Source organism: Mobula birostris, chromosome X (genome assembly GCF_030028105.1).
Source record: "Mobula birostris isolate sMobBir1 chromosome X, sMobBir1.hap1, whole genome shotgun sequence".
NCBI lineage: Eukaryota > Metazoa > Chordata > Chondrichthyes > Myliobatiformes > Myliobatidae > Mobula > Mobula birostris.
The window spans coordinates 1,281,741-1,297,509 of record NC_092402.1 but is presented as its reverse complement, the minus strand read 5'-3'; the positions used below and the strand labels follow the sequence as shown (position 1 = coordinate 1,297,509).

Sequence of the window (15,769 nt, the reverse complement as noted above, 5' to 3'; positions counted from 1 at the left end):
CTGGACAGATGATGCTAATGAGAGAGATAACAGAAGACAATGGAGAAACATTCAAAATGCTAATAAGAGAGAAGAGAGAGATTAACAAGAAAGAAACACAATTCAGATATTGACAGACCATTTGATTTGAACCTGAACTGTTTGAAGTTTGATGGACAGGTGATACCCCAGCAGGGGAATAAAAAGAGCAGGTTTGCTAAGGCACGACACACCATGAGACCCTGGAAAGAGCAGTGTGCCCCCACAAGTTGGTAGGAGCTTGGAGGACCGGTTCGCGGGAATTGGTCGGAGGCTCACAGGGTGTAAAGGTACAATCGGTGGGAACCTGGGGTATGTGTCCGCCCTTGCCTGGGTACCAGGTTCACCGCGGAAGAACGATCGTATCCGGAATGGAGGGGTCACAGTCGGTGACCACAGCGGGATCAGTAGACCTCAAGAGGTCTGCCCAAAACCAACTGCATCTCTCTCTCCTCTCTCTCTCTCTCTCCCTCCCCACTCCACCCCCCCCAACAGTACAACAGCAGCGACTACTTCGAACTATAGGAAACTGAACTGAACTCTGCTTCACTTAAGACTGATCATTTTACCCCTAGACTGCGATAGAGCTTGGTTGACTCCTATTACCCTATTTCTGTGTATATGTGTGTATTATCATTGCTAACCTCTTACATTTATCTCCTTGTGATTAGTGTACTGTATTACTTATTTCTTTAATAAAATTTTATTAGTTCCTAGTAATCACAGACTCCAATGAGTGTTCCATTTCTGCTGGTTTGGCAACCCAGTTACAGGGTACGTAACATAAGTGGGGATCTCATCCGGGATTTTGAATGCTAAAATTGGGACTGGGTAAATTGATTGGGTTAAAATTCCCGAAAGAAAAAAAAAGGGCAAACAGTAGAAATGGAGACTGAGGAATTTCTAAAGGCGCCAACCTTGGAGGCATTAGAGGATGCCAGGAAATCAGAATTGGTGACTGTTGCCAAATAGTTGAATCTTTTTAAGGGGAAGCCAACAATGAGGAGAGTGGAGATGCACAGAGCTATCATTGAGCATTATGTATCTAAAGGCGTGTTTCCCCACGGGGAGCTGGAGGTGGTGTCTATGAGCAAACCTGGTGGAGAGGCAGTGCAGCTGCAGATGGAAAAATTAAGACTCGAGCACGAGTTCCAAGTAGAGCAGTTAGAATGGGAAGAGAGAGTACAGCAGTTAGAATGGGAAGAGAGAGAGAAGGAAAGGGAGTTTGAGTTGGAGAAGTTAAGGATGACACTAGAGAGGGGCCAAATGCCGAACCAAGGTGGAGGGTTCAGGGCGACCCAGGAGGTTAGGTTGGTTCCCCCACGTGAGGAGGCCGATGTTGATCGGTACTTTCTACATTTTGAAAAAGTCGCTGCAAGTCAGAACTGGCCGAGGGATAAGTGGGCTGTTTTGCTTCAGAGCGTACTTAAGGGGAAGGCTCAACAAGCTTACTCAGCGTTGTCAGCAGGAGATGCCCAGAGGTATGATGTGGTGAAACAGGCGATACTCAGGATTTATGAGTTGGTCCCGGAGGCATACCGGCAAAGGTTCCAGAATGCGAGGAAGCAGTGGGACCACACGTATTTAGAGTTTGTCCATGGGATGCAGATGTATTGTGAGCGCTGGTGCGCCTGGAAAGGGGTCAATGGGGATTATGACAGACTGCTACAGCTAATACTGATTGAGCAGTTTAAAGGTTGTGTCCCTGACGGTATGAGGCCCTACCTAGATGAGAAAGAGGCAGAAACCTTAGCCGCAACTGCTAAGTTAGCGGATGAGTATGCGTTAACACACAAAGCAAAGTTTACCCTGAGTAAGAGCTACCAGAAGGGTAGTCAAGAGGGCAGAGAGAGTTTGCCAGAAAAGCCAGAAAGTAAGCCGGGGACTAGTGAGAAGGATAAGGAAGACAGGAAGCAGTTTGGTAGGAAGTCTCCTGGGGTTGTATGTTTTAATTGTGGGAAAGCCGGTCACATTGCGTCCAGGTGTTTTGCCCCAAAGAAGGAGACGGGGAAAGGAAAAACGACGACTCCAACTGGCTGTATTGAGCCGGCAAGCAAACCGCTAGGGGAGAAGAGGTCTGATAGAGTCAAGGAAGGGCGCGAGAAGTTTATTTCAGCCGGATTGGTGTCGGTGAAGGAGGGGTCAACCCCAGTTCCAGTACGGATCTGGAGAGACACTGGGGCTTGTGAGTCATTGATCTTAAGGAGGGTGTTAGAATTTAGTGCAGAGACCGAGATTGGGGAGGTCAGTGTGATAAAAGGCATTGGGAAAGGGACTGAAGCAGTACCTTTGCACCAGATACACCTAAAAAGTGACTTGGTCTCCGGACCGGTCACGATAGGGGTGAGGCCCGAGTTACCGATGGAAGACGTGGAGGTCTTACTCGGTAACGACCTTGCAGGTGGAGATGTGTACCCAGCAGTAAAGCTGACGAGCAAGCCTGCCAGGATTGAGGACCTGCCCATGGACTCACAGGTTTATCCCGTTTGTGCAGTACTCGGCGCATGTCCAGAAAGGCTGCCGAAGGGAATGTAGATTCAGCTGAGACGTTTTTACCAGCCTTGTACCAGGAGGGGTTAGAAAGTGAGAAGAAGGAGCATAGTGGAGCGGAAGGAAGTGAGGGAGTTGAGGTAGATTTATCATGAGCGAGGAAGGAATTTATACAGGCACAGGAACGACATGAGGAGCTGATGGTTTTGACAGAGACAGCTCTCTCTGAAGCAGAAATAAAAAGGGAACCAGTGGGCTATTATGTGAAGGAGGGAGTACTGATGAGGAAATAGAGACCAAGTATCGTGCCCACAGATGAGGAGTGGGGGGTGGTACACCAGGTGGTACTGCCGAAAATTTATAGGGACGAGATTTTTAAGCTGGCCCACAAGATACCCCTCGGTGGACATTCTGGGGTGAGGAAAACAGTCGGTAGAATTATGAAAGAGTTTTACTGGCTGAACATGAGGAAGGATATTATTGAGTATTGTAGACGTAAGCTGACAGTTAATGCATATTAATATATTAAAAGCTTACCACGATAAGAAAGCAGATCTAGTCGGTGTTATCACAAAAATAAGAGAGGCTGGGATGCCAGATGATAAGGGGAAAACCCATCTTGAAAAGATAAATATGGTACCGACCGGATTGGAGAACTCAAATTTTTTGGCCAACTTTGCTGATCAGGTCTCTCACTTAACCCCTGAACAGAGTGAGCCGCTGATAAAGCTAATTAATCGACATGCAGATGTATGTCCGGATGTCCTGAGGCGATGCAAGGGGACAGTACATGATGTTGTTGTCACATCAGATCAGCCTATTAAGCAACACCCCTATAGGATGAACTTGGAGAAGGGCAAGCTAGTGGAGAAAGAAATTGAGCACATGCTAGCCACAGGTATTATTAGGCCATTCAAATCGGAATGGGCGTCTCCCTGAGTGGTTGGCCCAAAACCCGAAGGGAGCATCCGATTCTGTACAGATTACAGAAAGGTGAACGCCATCACAAAAACTGATGCTTACCCCATCCCAAGGGTAGACGATTGCATCGATAAAGTGGGGAGAGCTAAGTACATCACAAAGATCGATTTGCTGAAAGGGTACTGGTGCGTTCCTTTAACCGACCGGGCTAGAGAAATCTCAGCATTTGTCACTCAATTGGGGTTATACGAGTATAATGTTTTACCTTTTGGCATGAAGAACGCCCCAGGGACCTTCCAAAGGATGATTAATTCAGTGATAAAAGGGTTAAAGAATGCAGAAGCGTATATTGACGATTTAGTGGTCTGGAGTGACACGTGGGAGGAGCACATTGTGGCAGTAGAGGAACTGTTTAAATGGCTGTCTGAAGCCAACCTGACAGTAAACCTCGCAAAAAGTGAGTTCGGCCACGCTAAGGTCGCATATCTGGGGTATGTAGTAGGACAGGGGCAGCTGGCTCCGATCCAGGCTAAGGTGCGGGCTATCTCTGAAGTTCCCATCCCGACGCACAAGAGAGCCCTGAGAAGGTTCTTGGGGATGGTGGGGTACTATACAAACCAACGTAGAACATACAGGGTTAATGGTAAGGCACTGAGGAGTGCAGTGGAACAGAGGGATCTGGGAATACAGATACAAAATTCCCTAAAAGTGTCATCACAGGTAGATAAGGTCGTAAAGAGAGCTTTTGGTACATTGGCCTTTATTAATCAAAGTATTGAGTATAAGAGCTGGAATGTTATGATGAGGTTGTATAAGGCATTGGTGAGGCTGAATCTGGAGTATTGTGTTCAGTTTTGGTCACCAAATTACAGGAAGGATATAAATAAGGTTGAAAGAGTGCAGAGAAGGTTTACAAGGACGTTGCCGGGACTTGAGAAACTCAGTTACAGAGAAAGGTTGAATAGGTTAGGACTTTATTCCCTGGAGCGTAGAAGAATGAGGGGAGATTTGATAGAGGTATATAAAATTATGATGGGTATAGATAGAGTGAATGCAAGCAGGCTTTTTCCACTGAGGCAAGGGGAGAAAAAAACCAGAGGACATGGGTTAAGGGTGAGGGGGGAAAAGTTTAAAGGGAACATTGGGGGGGCTTCTTCACACAGAGAGTGTGGGAGTATGGAATGAGCTGCCAGACGAGGTGGTAAGTGCGGGTTCTTTTGTAACATTTAAGAATAAATTGGACAGATACATGGATGGGAGGTGTATGGAGGGATATGGTCCGTGTGCAGGTCAGTGGGACTAGGCAGAAAATGGTTCGGCACAGCCAAGAAGGGCCAAAAGGCCTGTTTCTGTGCTGTAGTTTCTATGGTTTCTATCGGAAGTTTTGCAAAAACTTTGCGGATATTACCCTCCCTCTTACTAAGCTCTTGCCGAAGAATGAGAAGTTTGTGTGGAACGACCTTTGTCAACAAGCCTTTGAGAGTCTGAAGGCCATTCTGTGTCACCACCCTGTATTGAATGCACCTGACTTTTCAAAACCCTTCTCCCTAGCAACAGATGCTAGCGACGAAGCAGCTGGGGCGGTGCTGTTGCAGACAGACAAAGAGGAAACTTAACACCCAGTGGCTTATTATTCTAAGAAGTTTAATGTCCATCAGAGAAATTATTCCACTGTGGCGAAGGAATTACTGGCAATCATACTGGCATTGCAACATTTTGAGGTTTACATTTGTCCGGCACGGAAACCACTGATGGTTTACACTGATCACAGTCCATTAGTGTTTTTGGCCACAATGAAGGTTAAAAACAAACGCTTATTAAGTTGGAGCCTGGTATTACAGGAATTTGATATTAAAATAAAACATATAAAAGGAACTGACAATGTGATTGCTGATTGTCTGTCAAGGTGTTAAAACCTAAAGTTCTCTGTATTAGCCGAATAGCTGATGACTACCTGTATATTAGTGTGTATCTTATAATGTGCATTCATGTCCATAATTTTTATCCCAGTAAAAATCCTTTTAACGGTGGGGGTGTCATGTGTGACGCCAAGCAGAGCTGCCGGACAGATGATGCTAATGAGAGAGATAATGGAAGACAATGGAGAAACATTCAAAATGCTAATAAGAGAGAGATTAACAAGAAAGAAACACAATTCAGATATTGACAGACCGTTTGCTTTGAACTTGAACTGTTTGAAGTTTGATGGACAGGTGATACCCCAGCAGGGGGATAAAAAAGAGCAGGTTTGCTAAGGCACGACACACTACGAGACCCTGGAAAGAGCAGTGTGCCCCCACAAGTTGGTGGAAGTTTGGAGGACCGGTTCGCAGGAATTGGTGAGAGGCTCACAGGGTGTAAAGGTACGATGGGTGGGAACCTGGGGTGTGTGTCCGCCCTTGCCTGGGTGCCGGGTTCACCGCAGAAGAACGATCGTATCCGGAACGGAGGGGTCACAGTTGGTGACCACAGCAGGATCAGAAGACATCAAAAGGTCTGCCCGAAACCAACTGCATCTCTCATTCTCTCTTCAATGGTACAACAACAGCGATTACTTTGAACTGCACTAAACTGAACTGAACTCTGCCTCACTTAAGACTGATCATTTTGCCCCTAGACTGCGATAGAGCTTGGTTGATTCCTATCACCCTATTTCTGTGTATTATCATTGCTAACCTGTTACATTTATATCCTTGTGATTAATGTACTTATTGCTTATTTCTTTAATAAAATTTTATTAGTTCCTAGTAATCACAGACTCCAACGAGCGTTCCATTTCTGCTGGTTTGGCAACCCAGTTGCAGGGTACGTAACAAGTGCTACACCTGCCCACTCACCTCCATTCAGGACCCTAATTGTCCTTCCAGGTGAGGCAACACTTCACCTGCGTATCTGCTGGGGTCGTCTGTTGTGTCCAGTGCTCCCGATGTGGCCTCTACATCGGTGAGACCCATCGTAAAGTGGCGGGGGGGCTGCTTCGTCCGAGCACCCCCCCGGCTCCATCCGTTCAGTCTGCTGACCCACGACTGTGCAGCAATACACAGCTCGAACTACATCATCAAGTTCGGCAATGACTCGACCGTGGTGGGTCTTATCTGTAAGAACGACGAGTCAGCATACAGAGAAGAGGTGCAGTGGCTGACGGACTGTGCAGAGCCAACAACACTCGCAGCACGCTGGAGGAACATTGGCAGGTCAGACAGCATCCGTGGAAAAGACCGGTCGACGATTTGGGCCGGAACCCTTCATCAGGACTGTCAGAGCCAACAACCTGTTTCTGAATGTAAACAAAAGAGATGGTTGTTGACTTCAGGAGAGCATGGAGCGACCACTCTCTGCTTAACATTGACGGCTCCTCCATTCAGATTGTTTCTTGGTGTTCATCTGGTGGAGAATCTCATCTGGTCCCTCAACACCAGCTCCATAGCCAAGAAAGCCCAGCAGCCTCTCTACTTTCTGCGAAGGCTGAGAAAAGTCCATCTCCCACCCCCCACCCTCACCACATTCTACAGAGGTTGTATTGAGAGCATCCTGAGCAGCTGCATCACTGCCTGGTTCGGAAATTGTACCATCTCCGATTGCAAGACCCTGCAGCGGATAGTGAGGTCAGCTGAGGAGATCATCGGGGTCTCTCTTCCCGCCATTACTGACATTTACACCACACGCTGCATCTGCAAAGCTTTCAGCATTGTGAAGGACCCCACACACCCCTCATACAAACTCTTCTCCCTCCTGCCATCTGGAAAAAGGTACCGAAGCAATCGGAATCTCACGACTAGACTGTGCAACTGTTTCTTCCCCTAAGCCATCAGAGTCTAGTCTGACACCAACCTACACACGCACACACACTCAACTGAACACCACTCCACACCCTTTGCAATTTTTGCTTATTTCTTTCTCAATTCCAACTAAAACATTGTTTACATTATTTATTATATTGAAATTTGTCCTTAGGAAGCTGGGTGACATCAGATAGCAGGTGCGACATGGACATCAAAAGAAGGATAGAGATGGCAAGACACCTTTACCAGAATGAAGAGTATACTGACCAATACTAAACTAGGCATGACAACCCGCCTCAGAGTACTGAAATGTTACGTTTATCCACTTACGTTATTTGGCTCAGAATGTTGGACAATATCTAGTAACATGAGGAAATGAATTGAAGCAGCAGAGATGTGGTTTTTGAGGAGGATGGAAAGAATATCATGGACGAAACGAAAACTGTATCTAACGAGGATGTCATGAACACAGCAAACACAAAAAGAGAAATAATGTACGAGATCATGAAAAGGCAACGTGTGATTAGGAAAGAGGAGTTAGAATCCACGGTAATTATGGGGAAGATTGAAGGGAAGAAAGCAAGAAGAAGACAAAGACAAATGATGATGGAGACAGCAGCCAGAGAACTGGAAATGAATACCAATGGATTGATCCACTTGACCCGAAACAGGAGTGTGTGGGCCATGGCAGTCAGAGCTCAAACTGGGCACGGCACCTGATGACGATGATGATGAATTTGTCCTCTACTGTGCCTATTGTCTTGTTTATTAATTATTGTACTGTCTTGCACTGTTTTGTGCATTTTATGTAGTCCTGTGTAGAAGTCTAGTGTAGTTTTGTGTTGTTTCAGGTAGCACCATGGTCCTGGAGGATGGACGTTTCGTTTTTACTGTGTACTGTACCAGCAGTTCTGGTTGAAATGACAATAAAGGCCACTTGACTTGACTTGACAGGTGGAACTTCCCAGTGGCCCAACATTTAAAATCCGATTTCCATTCCTGATCCAACGTGTCGGTCCATGGCTTCCTCCTGTTCCGCAAAGGGGCCACCCTCAGGGTGGGAGGAGCAACACCTGATACTCTGTCTGGGTAGCCCCTAGTCTGATGGCATGAATATTGATTTCTCCTTCCAGTTAAAAAAAAATTCCTTCCCCCTCCCCCTCTTCTTCCATTCCTCAGTCTGGTCTCTTACCTCTTCTCACCAGCCTATCTCCTCCTCCTTCCCTCTCTCCCGCGGTCCACTCTCCTCTCCTATCAGATTCCTTCCTCTCCAGCCCTTTACCCTTCCCCACCCACCTGGCTTCACCCATCACCTTCTAGCTAGTCCTCCTTTCCCTCCAACCCACCATCTTCCCCCCTTCCTTTCCAGTCCTGATAAAGGGTCTCGGCCTGAAGCGTCTCCACAGATGCTGCCTGACCTGCTGAGTTCCTTCAGCATCTTGTGTGCGTTGCAGTGTATATTTATACCGCACAACCTACGCCTCCGATGCAGTGACGGATGCACGATGCATTCAGCATCGGGACGATCGGTGCAGCGAGTAGCGTACGTCGCTGGTGCGCAGACCTAGGTGTCGTGAATTCGGCGCTGGTCCGTTCAGTGTAATGAACAGTCCACGCCTCCAGGGCGGTGACGTTTGCGCAATGTATTCAACATCGGTTTGTTCAGTGTAAGAAGCAGCCCACGCCTCTAACCCAGTGTGGTTCACACAATAAATTTAATGCTCAGTGTAATAAAGAATCTTCTGTGAACCATTGAAAAATCTTTCAAACCATTATATTAACAAAAAAAAGTCCCAGTCGAGACCCTGGTCTTGGACGATGTCAACAAGAGGACCTACGATTCTGAAGGAGTTGCCAAGCCTTCCGGATCTGGGAACACAGAGACAGAGAAAGGACAACGTCAGTGCTGGTGCTCCGAGATCAGCTGGACTGTCCACGTACTGAGCCGCAGATGGCAGGTGAAATGCTTAATGAATATTTCTCCTCAGTGTTAGCTGGGGGGAGAATCACGGGTTGTTCAAGGGATGAAGGAAGCAAATGGAGATGTTTGGGAGGACATTCGTATGACCAGGGAAGAGATATTTGCAGGTTGACAGCGTGCTTGAGGGGGATAAATCCCCAGGGCCTGACCACGTGTGTCCTCGGACTCCGTGAGAGGCTGAAGAACAAAGGCCTGACATCAGGAGTGGGGCAGATTCTAGGGGCAATTTTAAGGGTCAGCATAGGCAGAGAGTCCACAGCTAGGAAGCCATGAGGAATGGAGAGTGGTGCCTAGTGGGATCGGTGTTGGGACCCTTGTTATTCATTAGTTATATAAATAATTTGGATACGAATGCAGGAGGCTGGACTAGTAAGTTTGTGGAGGACACAGAACTTGGAGGTGTTGTTGACAGCGAAGAAGGTTAACGATCTAAATTTTTTTTTTAGTTCCTTATGAATAGGAAACCATCTCAATCAGCTTTGTGTATTTCTTTTGGAACATGGTGGGTTGGAGAGACATCGCTACCAAAGGAGGTGTAAGGTGCTCTTTCCCTCCGCTAGTCTTCAGGTCACCCTTGGGCAAGGTGTGGTACCTGCTTAGCACCCACTCCGGCCCCGATCACGGTCGCGTGAAGCCTTGGGAGTAGGTGGTGGATGGTTGTATGTGCAGCTGGTGCAGATCACAAGTCCTGGTTATGCGACCACTGATAGCAGGCAGTCTCTGGAGATACTGATAATGACCATTCTGGGAATGAAGGGATTAACAATTTTGGGAGCGTGGGGATCTTACTGAAATCTACCGAATGTTGAAAGGAGTAAATAAGGTGGATATGGAAAGGATGTTTCCTCTGGTGGGGGTATCCAGAACTAGAGGGCACAGCCTCAAAATTGAGGGGCAACCTTTTAGAACAGAAGTAAGGAGGAATTTTTTTTAGCCAAAGAGTGGTGAATCTGGGGAATGCTCTGCCACAGACTGTGGTGGAGGCCAAATCTGTGGGTATATTCAAAGCTGTGGGTAGATTCCGAACTGGTTGGAGCATCAAGGGTTATGATGAGGGGGGGGGGTGTATGGGTTAAATGGGATCTGGGATCAGCCATGCCAGAGCAGGCTCGATGGGCTGAAAGGCCTAATTCTGCTCCTACGTCTTATGGTCTTATGGCTGGGGTCGCCCGTCTTCTCGAGACACTGCCCAGGAGAAGGCACTTCTGTGGAAAAATTTGCCAAGAACAATCATGGTCATGGAAAGACCGTGATCACTAACACTACAGAACACGGCACCTAATGAAGGAACGGTTTCTTCTGGACTGCCTCCAACCTCAGTCTGTCCTTCCTCAGACAGTGGGGAGGAGACAAAACTGTACACAGTACTCTGAAAAACCGGAGTGACAACCGTTCCCTCTTTCCACCCGCCGGTCATAAACAGGTGAAGCTCTGCTGCAGGGTGGATCCGAGACAGAGATTTATAGATATGGGTGACGGCAGAAACATAGGGCAAAGATGAAAGGGTAAGCCATGACATCACTGCACGGCTGACTCCTGTTACAACGAGTGGGTTTCACACGTGGAGTTATCCAGTAACCTGCTTCTGGGTGAATTCAGGCTCCCACTGTGTAGAAAGGACCACGTTGGCATGTTGCACCCGCTGGGCGTTACTCCACTGGTTTGCAAGTCGCTTTCTGGCATCTTCCTCACTGACGTTGTCTCTTTGCACAATCCTCCTGAGTGCCTGGTGTAGGGGGAAGACAGATGACCTCATTAGAGCCAACGTAACGAGCTGCAGAAAGCACGACAAAAATAAACTAAAGAAATCATCCCGCAATCAAAAGCCAAACAGATGGTGAAAATTGTAACAAAAACAGGAAACGAGCGGTATAATTCATCAGTCAGACCAAAGAAATGATCGTGAACTTAAGAAAGGTGAAGGCAAGGACACACACACACACACACACACACACACGCACACACGGTCACCGGTCAGATCCACACCTGTAACGTCCACACGATCACCGGTCAGATCCACACCTGTAATGTCCACACGGTCACCGGTCAGATCCACACCTGTAATGTCCACACGATCACCGGTCAGATCCACAGCTGTAACGTCCACGTGGTCACCGGTCAGATCCACACCCGTAACGTCCACACGGTCACCGGTCAGATCCACACCCGTAACGTCCACACGGTCACCGGTCAGATCCACACCCGTAATGTCCACACGGTCACCGGTCAGATCCACAGCTGTAACGTCCACACGGTCACCGGTCAGATCCACACCTGTTCATACGGTCACTGCTCAGATCCACACCTGTAATAACACACGGTCACCGGTCAGATCCACACCTGTTCATACGGTCACTGCTCAGATCCACACCTGTAATGTCCACACGGTCACCGGTCAGATCCACAGCTGTAATGTCCACACGGTCACCGGTCAGATCCACAGCTGTAACGTCCACGTGGTCACCGGTCAGATTGACACCTGACGTACTGGTTATGCAGCCAGTTAGAATGCTCTCCACCGTACATCTGTAGAAACTAGCGAGTGTCTTAGGTGACATACCAAATCTCCTCCAGCTCCTCATGAAATACAGCCACTGTCCTGCCTTCTGTGTAGCTGCATTCATATGTTGGGCCCAGGACAGATCCTCAGACATACCAACACGCAGGAACTCGAAATCGCCTACTCTTTACACCTCAGATCCCTCTATATGAACATTACAGGTGTGGATCTGACTGGTGACCGTGTGTTATTACAGGTGTGGATCTGACCGGTGACCGTGTGTTATTACAGGTGTGGATCTGACTGGTGACCGTGTGGACGTCACAGGTGTGGACCTGACCGGTGACCGTGTGGACGTTACAGGTGTGGACCTGACCAGTGACCCTGTGGACGTCACAGGTGTGGATCTGACCGGTGACCGTGTGGACGTCACAGGTGTGGATCTGAGCAGTGACCGTATGAACAGGTGTGGATCTGACCGGTGACCGTGTGTTATTACAGGTGTGGATCTGACCGGTGACCGTGTGGACGTTACGGGTGTGGATCTGACCGGTGACCACGTGGACGTTACAGCTGTGGATCTGACCGGTGACCGTGTGTTATTACAGGTGTGGATCTGACCGGTGACTGTGTGGACATTACAGGTGTGGATCTGACCGGTGACCGTGTGAACATTACAGGTGTGGATCTGACCGGTGACCGTGTGTTATTACAGGTGTGGATCTGACCGGTGACCGTGTGGACATTACAGGTGTGGATCTGACCGGTAACCGTGTGGACGTTACAGGTGTGGATCTGACCGGTGACCGTGTGGACGTTACAGGTGTGGACCTGACCGGTGACCGTGTGGACATCACAGGTGTGGATCTGACCGGTGACTGTGTGGACGTTACAGGTGTGGATCTGACCGGTGACCGTGTGGACGTTACAGGTGTGGATCTGACCGGTGACTGTGTGGACGTCACAGGTGTGGATCTGACCGGTGACCGTGTGGACATCACAGGTGTGGATCTGACCGGTGACCGTGTGTTATTACAGGTGTGGATCTGACCGGTGACCGTGTGGACATTACAGGTGTGGATCTGACCGGTGACCGTGTGGACATTACAGGTGTGGATCTGACCGGTGACCGTGTGGACATTACAGGTGTGGATCTGAGCAGTGACCGTATGAACAGGTGTGGATCTGACCGGTGACCGTGTGTTATTACAGGTGTGGATCTGACCAGTGACCGTGTGGACATTACAGGTGTGGATCTGAGCAGTAACCGTATGAACAGGTGTGGATCTGACCGGTGACCGTGTGGACATTACAGGTGTGGATCTGACCGGTGACCGTGTGGACATTACAGGTGTGGATCTGACCGGTGATCGTGTGGACGTTACAGGTGTGGATCTGACCGGTGACCGTGTGGACATTACAGGTGTCGTTCTGACCGGTGACCGTGTGTTATTACAGGTGTGGATCTGACCGGTGACTGTGTGTTATTACAGGTGTGGATCTGACCGGTGACCGTGTGGACATTACAGGTGTGGTTCTGACCATGTGGACATTACAGGTGTGGATCTGACCGGTGACCGTGTGGACATTACAGGTGTGGATCTGACCGGTGACCGTGTGAACATTACAGGTGTGGATCTGACCGGTGACCGTGTGTTATTACAGGTGTGGATCTGACCGGTGACCGTGTGTTATTACAGATGTGGATCTGACCGGAGACCGTGTGGACATTACAGGTGTGGATCTGACCGGTGACCGTGTGGACATTACAGGTGTTGATCTGACTGGTGACCGTGTGGACATTACAGGTGTGGATCTGACCGGTGACCGTGTGAACATCACAGGTGTTGATCTGACCGGTGACCGTGTGGACATCACAGGTGTGGATCTGACCGGTGACCGTGTGAACATTACAGGTGTGGATCTGACCGGTGACCGTGTGGACGTTACAGCTGTGGATCTGACCGGTGACCGTGTGAACATTACAGGTGTTGATCTGACCGGTGACCGTGTGGACATCACAGGTGTGGATCTGACCGGTGACCGTGTGAACATTACAGGTGTGGATCTGACCGGTGACCGTGTGGACGTTACAGCTGTGGATCTGACCGGTGACCGTGTGTTATTACAGGTGTGGATCTGACCGGTGACCGTGTGTTATTACAGGTGTGGATCTGACCGGTGACCGTGTGGACGTTACAGCTGTGGATCTGACCGGTGACCGTGTGTTATTACAGGTGTGGATCTGACCGGTGACTGTGTGGACATTACAGGTGTGGATCTGACCGGTGACCGTGTGAACATTACAGGTGTGGATCTGACCGGTGACCGTGTGTTATTACAGGTGTGGATCTGACCGGTGACCGTGTGGACATTACAGGTGTGGATCTGACCGGTAACCGTGTGGACGTTACAGGTGTGGATCTGACCGGTGACCGTGTGGACGTTACAGGTGTGGACCTGACCGGTGACCGTGTGGACATCACAGGTGTGGATCTGACCGGTGACTGTGTGGACGTTACAGGTGTGGATCTGACCGGTGACCGTGTGGACGTTACAGGTGTGGATCTGACCGGTGACTGTGTGGACGTCACAGGTGTGGATCTGACCGGTGACCGTGTGGACATCACAGGTGTGGATCTGACCGGTGACCGTGTGTTATTACAGGTGTGGATCTGACCGGTGACCGTGTGGACATTACAGGTGTGGATCTGACCGGTGACCGTGTGGACATTACAGGTGTGGATCTGACCGGTGACCGTGTGGACATTACAGGTGTGGATCTGAGCAGTGACCGTATGAACAGGTGTGGATCTGACCGGTGACCGTGTGTTATTACAGGTGTGGATCTGACCAGTGACCGTGTGGACATTACAGGTGTGGATCTGAGCAGTAACCGTATGAACAGGTGTGGATCTGACCGGTGACCGTGTGGACATTACAGGTGTGGATCTGACCGGTGACCGTGTGGACATTACAGGTGTGGATCTGACCGGTGATCGTGTGGACGTTACAGGTGTGGATCTGACCGGTGACCGTGTGGACATTACAGGTGTCGTTCTGACCGGTGACCGTGTGTTATTACAGGTGTGGATCTGACCGGTGACTGTGTGTTATTACAGGTGTGGATCTGACCGGTGACCGTGTGGACATTACAGGTGTGGTTCTGACCATGTGGACATTACAGGTGTGGATCTGACCGGTGACCGTGTGGACATTACAGGTGTGGATCTGACCGGTGACCGTGTGAACATTACAGGTGTGGATCTGACCGGTGACCGTGTGTTATTACAGGTGTGGATCTGACCGGTGACCGTGTGTTATTACAGATGTGGATCTGACCGGAGACCGTGTGGACATTACAGGTGTGGATCTGACCGGTGACCGTGTGGACATTACAGGTGTGGATCTGACCGGTGACCGTGTGAACATTACAGGTGTTGATCTGACTGGTGACCGTGTGGACATTACAGGTGTGGATCTGACCGGTGACCGTGTGAACATCACAGGTGTTGATCTGACCGGTGACCGTGTGGACATCACAGGTGTGGATCTGACCGGTGACCGTGTGAACATTACAGGTGTGGATCTGACCGGTGACCGTGTGGACGTTACAGCTGTGGATCTGACCGGTGACCGTGTGAACATTACAGGTGTTGATCTGACCGGTGACCGTGTGGACATCACAGGTGTGGATCTGACCGGTGACCGTGTGAACATTACAGGTGTGGATCTGACCGGTGACCGTGTGGACGTTACAGCTGTGGATCTGACCGGTGACCGTGTGTTATTACAGGTGTGGATCTGACCGGTGACCGTGTGTTATTACAGGTGTGGATCTGACCGGTGACCGTGTGGACATCAGAGGTGTGGATCTGACCGGTGACCGTGTGTTATTACAGGTGTGGATCTGACCGGTGACCGTGTGGACATTACAGGTGTGGATCTGACCGGTGACCGTGTGTTATTACAGGTGTGGATCTGACCGGTGACCGTGTGAACATTACAGGTGTGGATCTGACCGGTGACCGTGTGGACGTTACAGCTGTGGATCTGACCGGTGACCGTGTGGACATC

The 15,769-nt window shown here is 49.3% G+C and overlaps 1 protein-coding gene across 1 annotated transcript in view; it reads right to left on the bottom strand.

The window, feature by feature from the left end:
- Positions 1–8,907: 8,907 nt before the first annotated feature.
- The window catches only part of coasy (CoA synthase), a 54,501-nt gene continuing 47,639 nt past the window's right edge, over positions 8,908–15,769 (bottom strand). Inside the window, exons 7-8 of the mRNA XM_072249249.1 lie at positions 10,772–10,966; positions 8,908–9,080 (exon numbers count right to left, since the gene is read on the bottom strand). Coding sequence (XP_072105350.1) covers positions 9,033–9,080; positions 10,772–10,966 — 243 coding nt within the window. The 3' untranslated portion in view covers positions 8,908–9,032. The remainder of the gene's footprint in view (positions 9,081–10,771; positions 10,967–15,769) is intronic.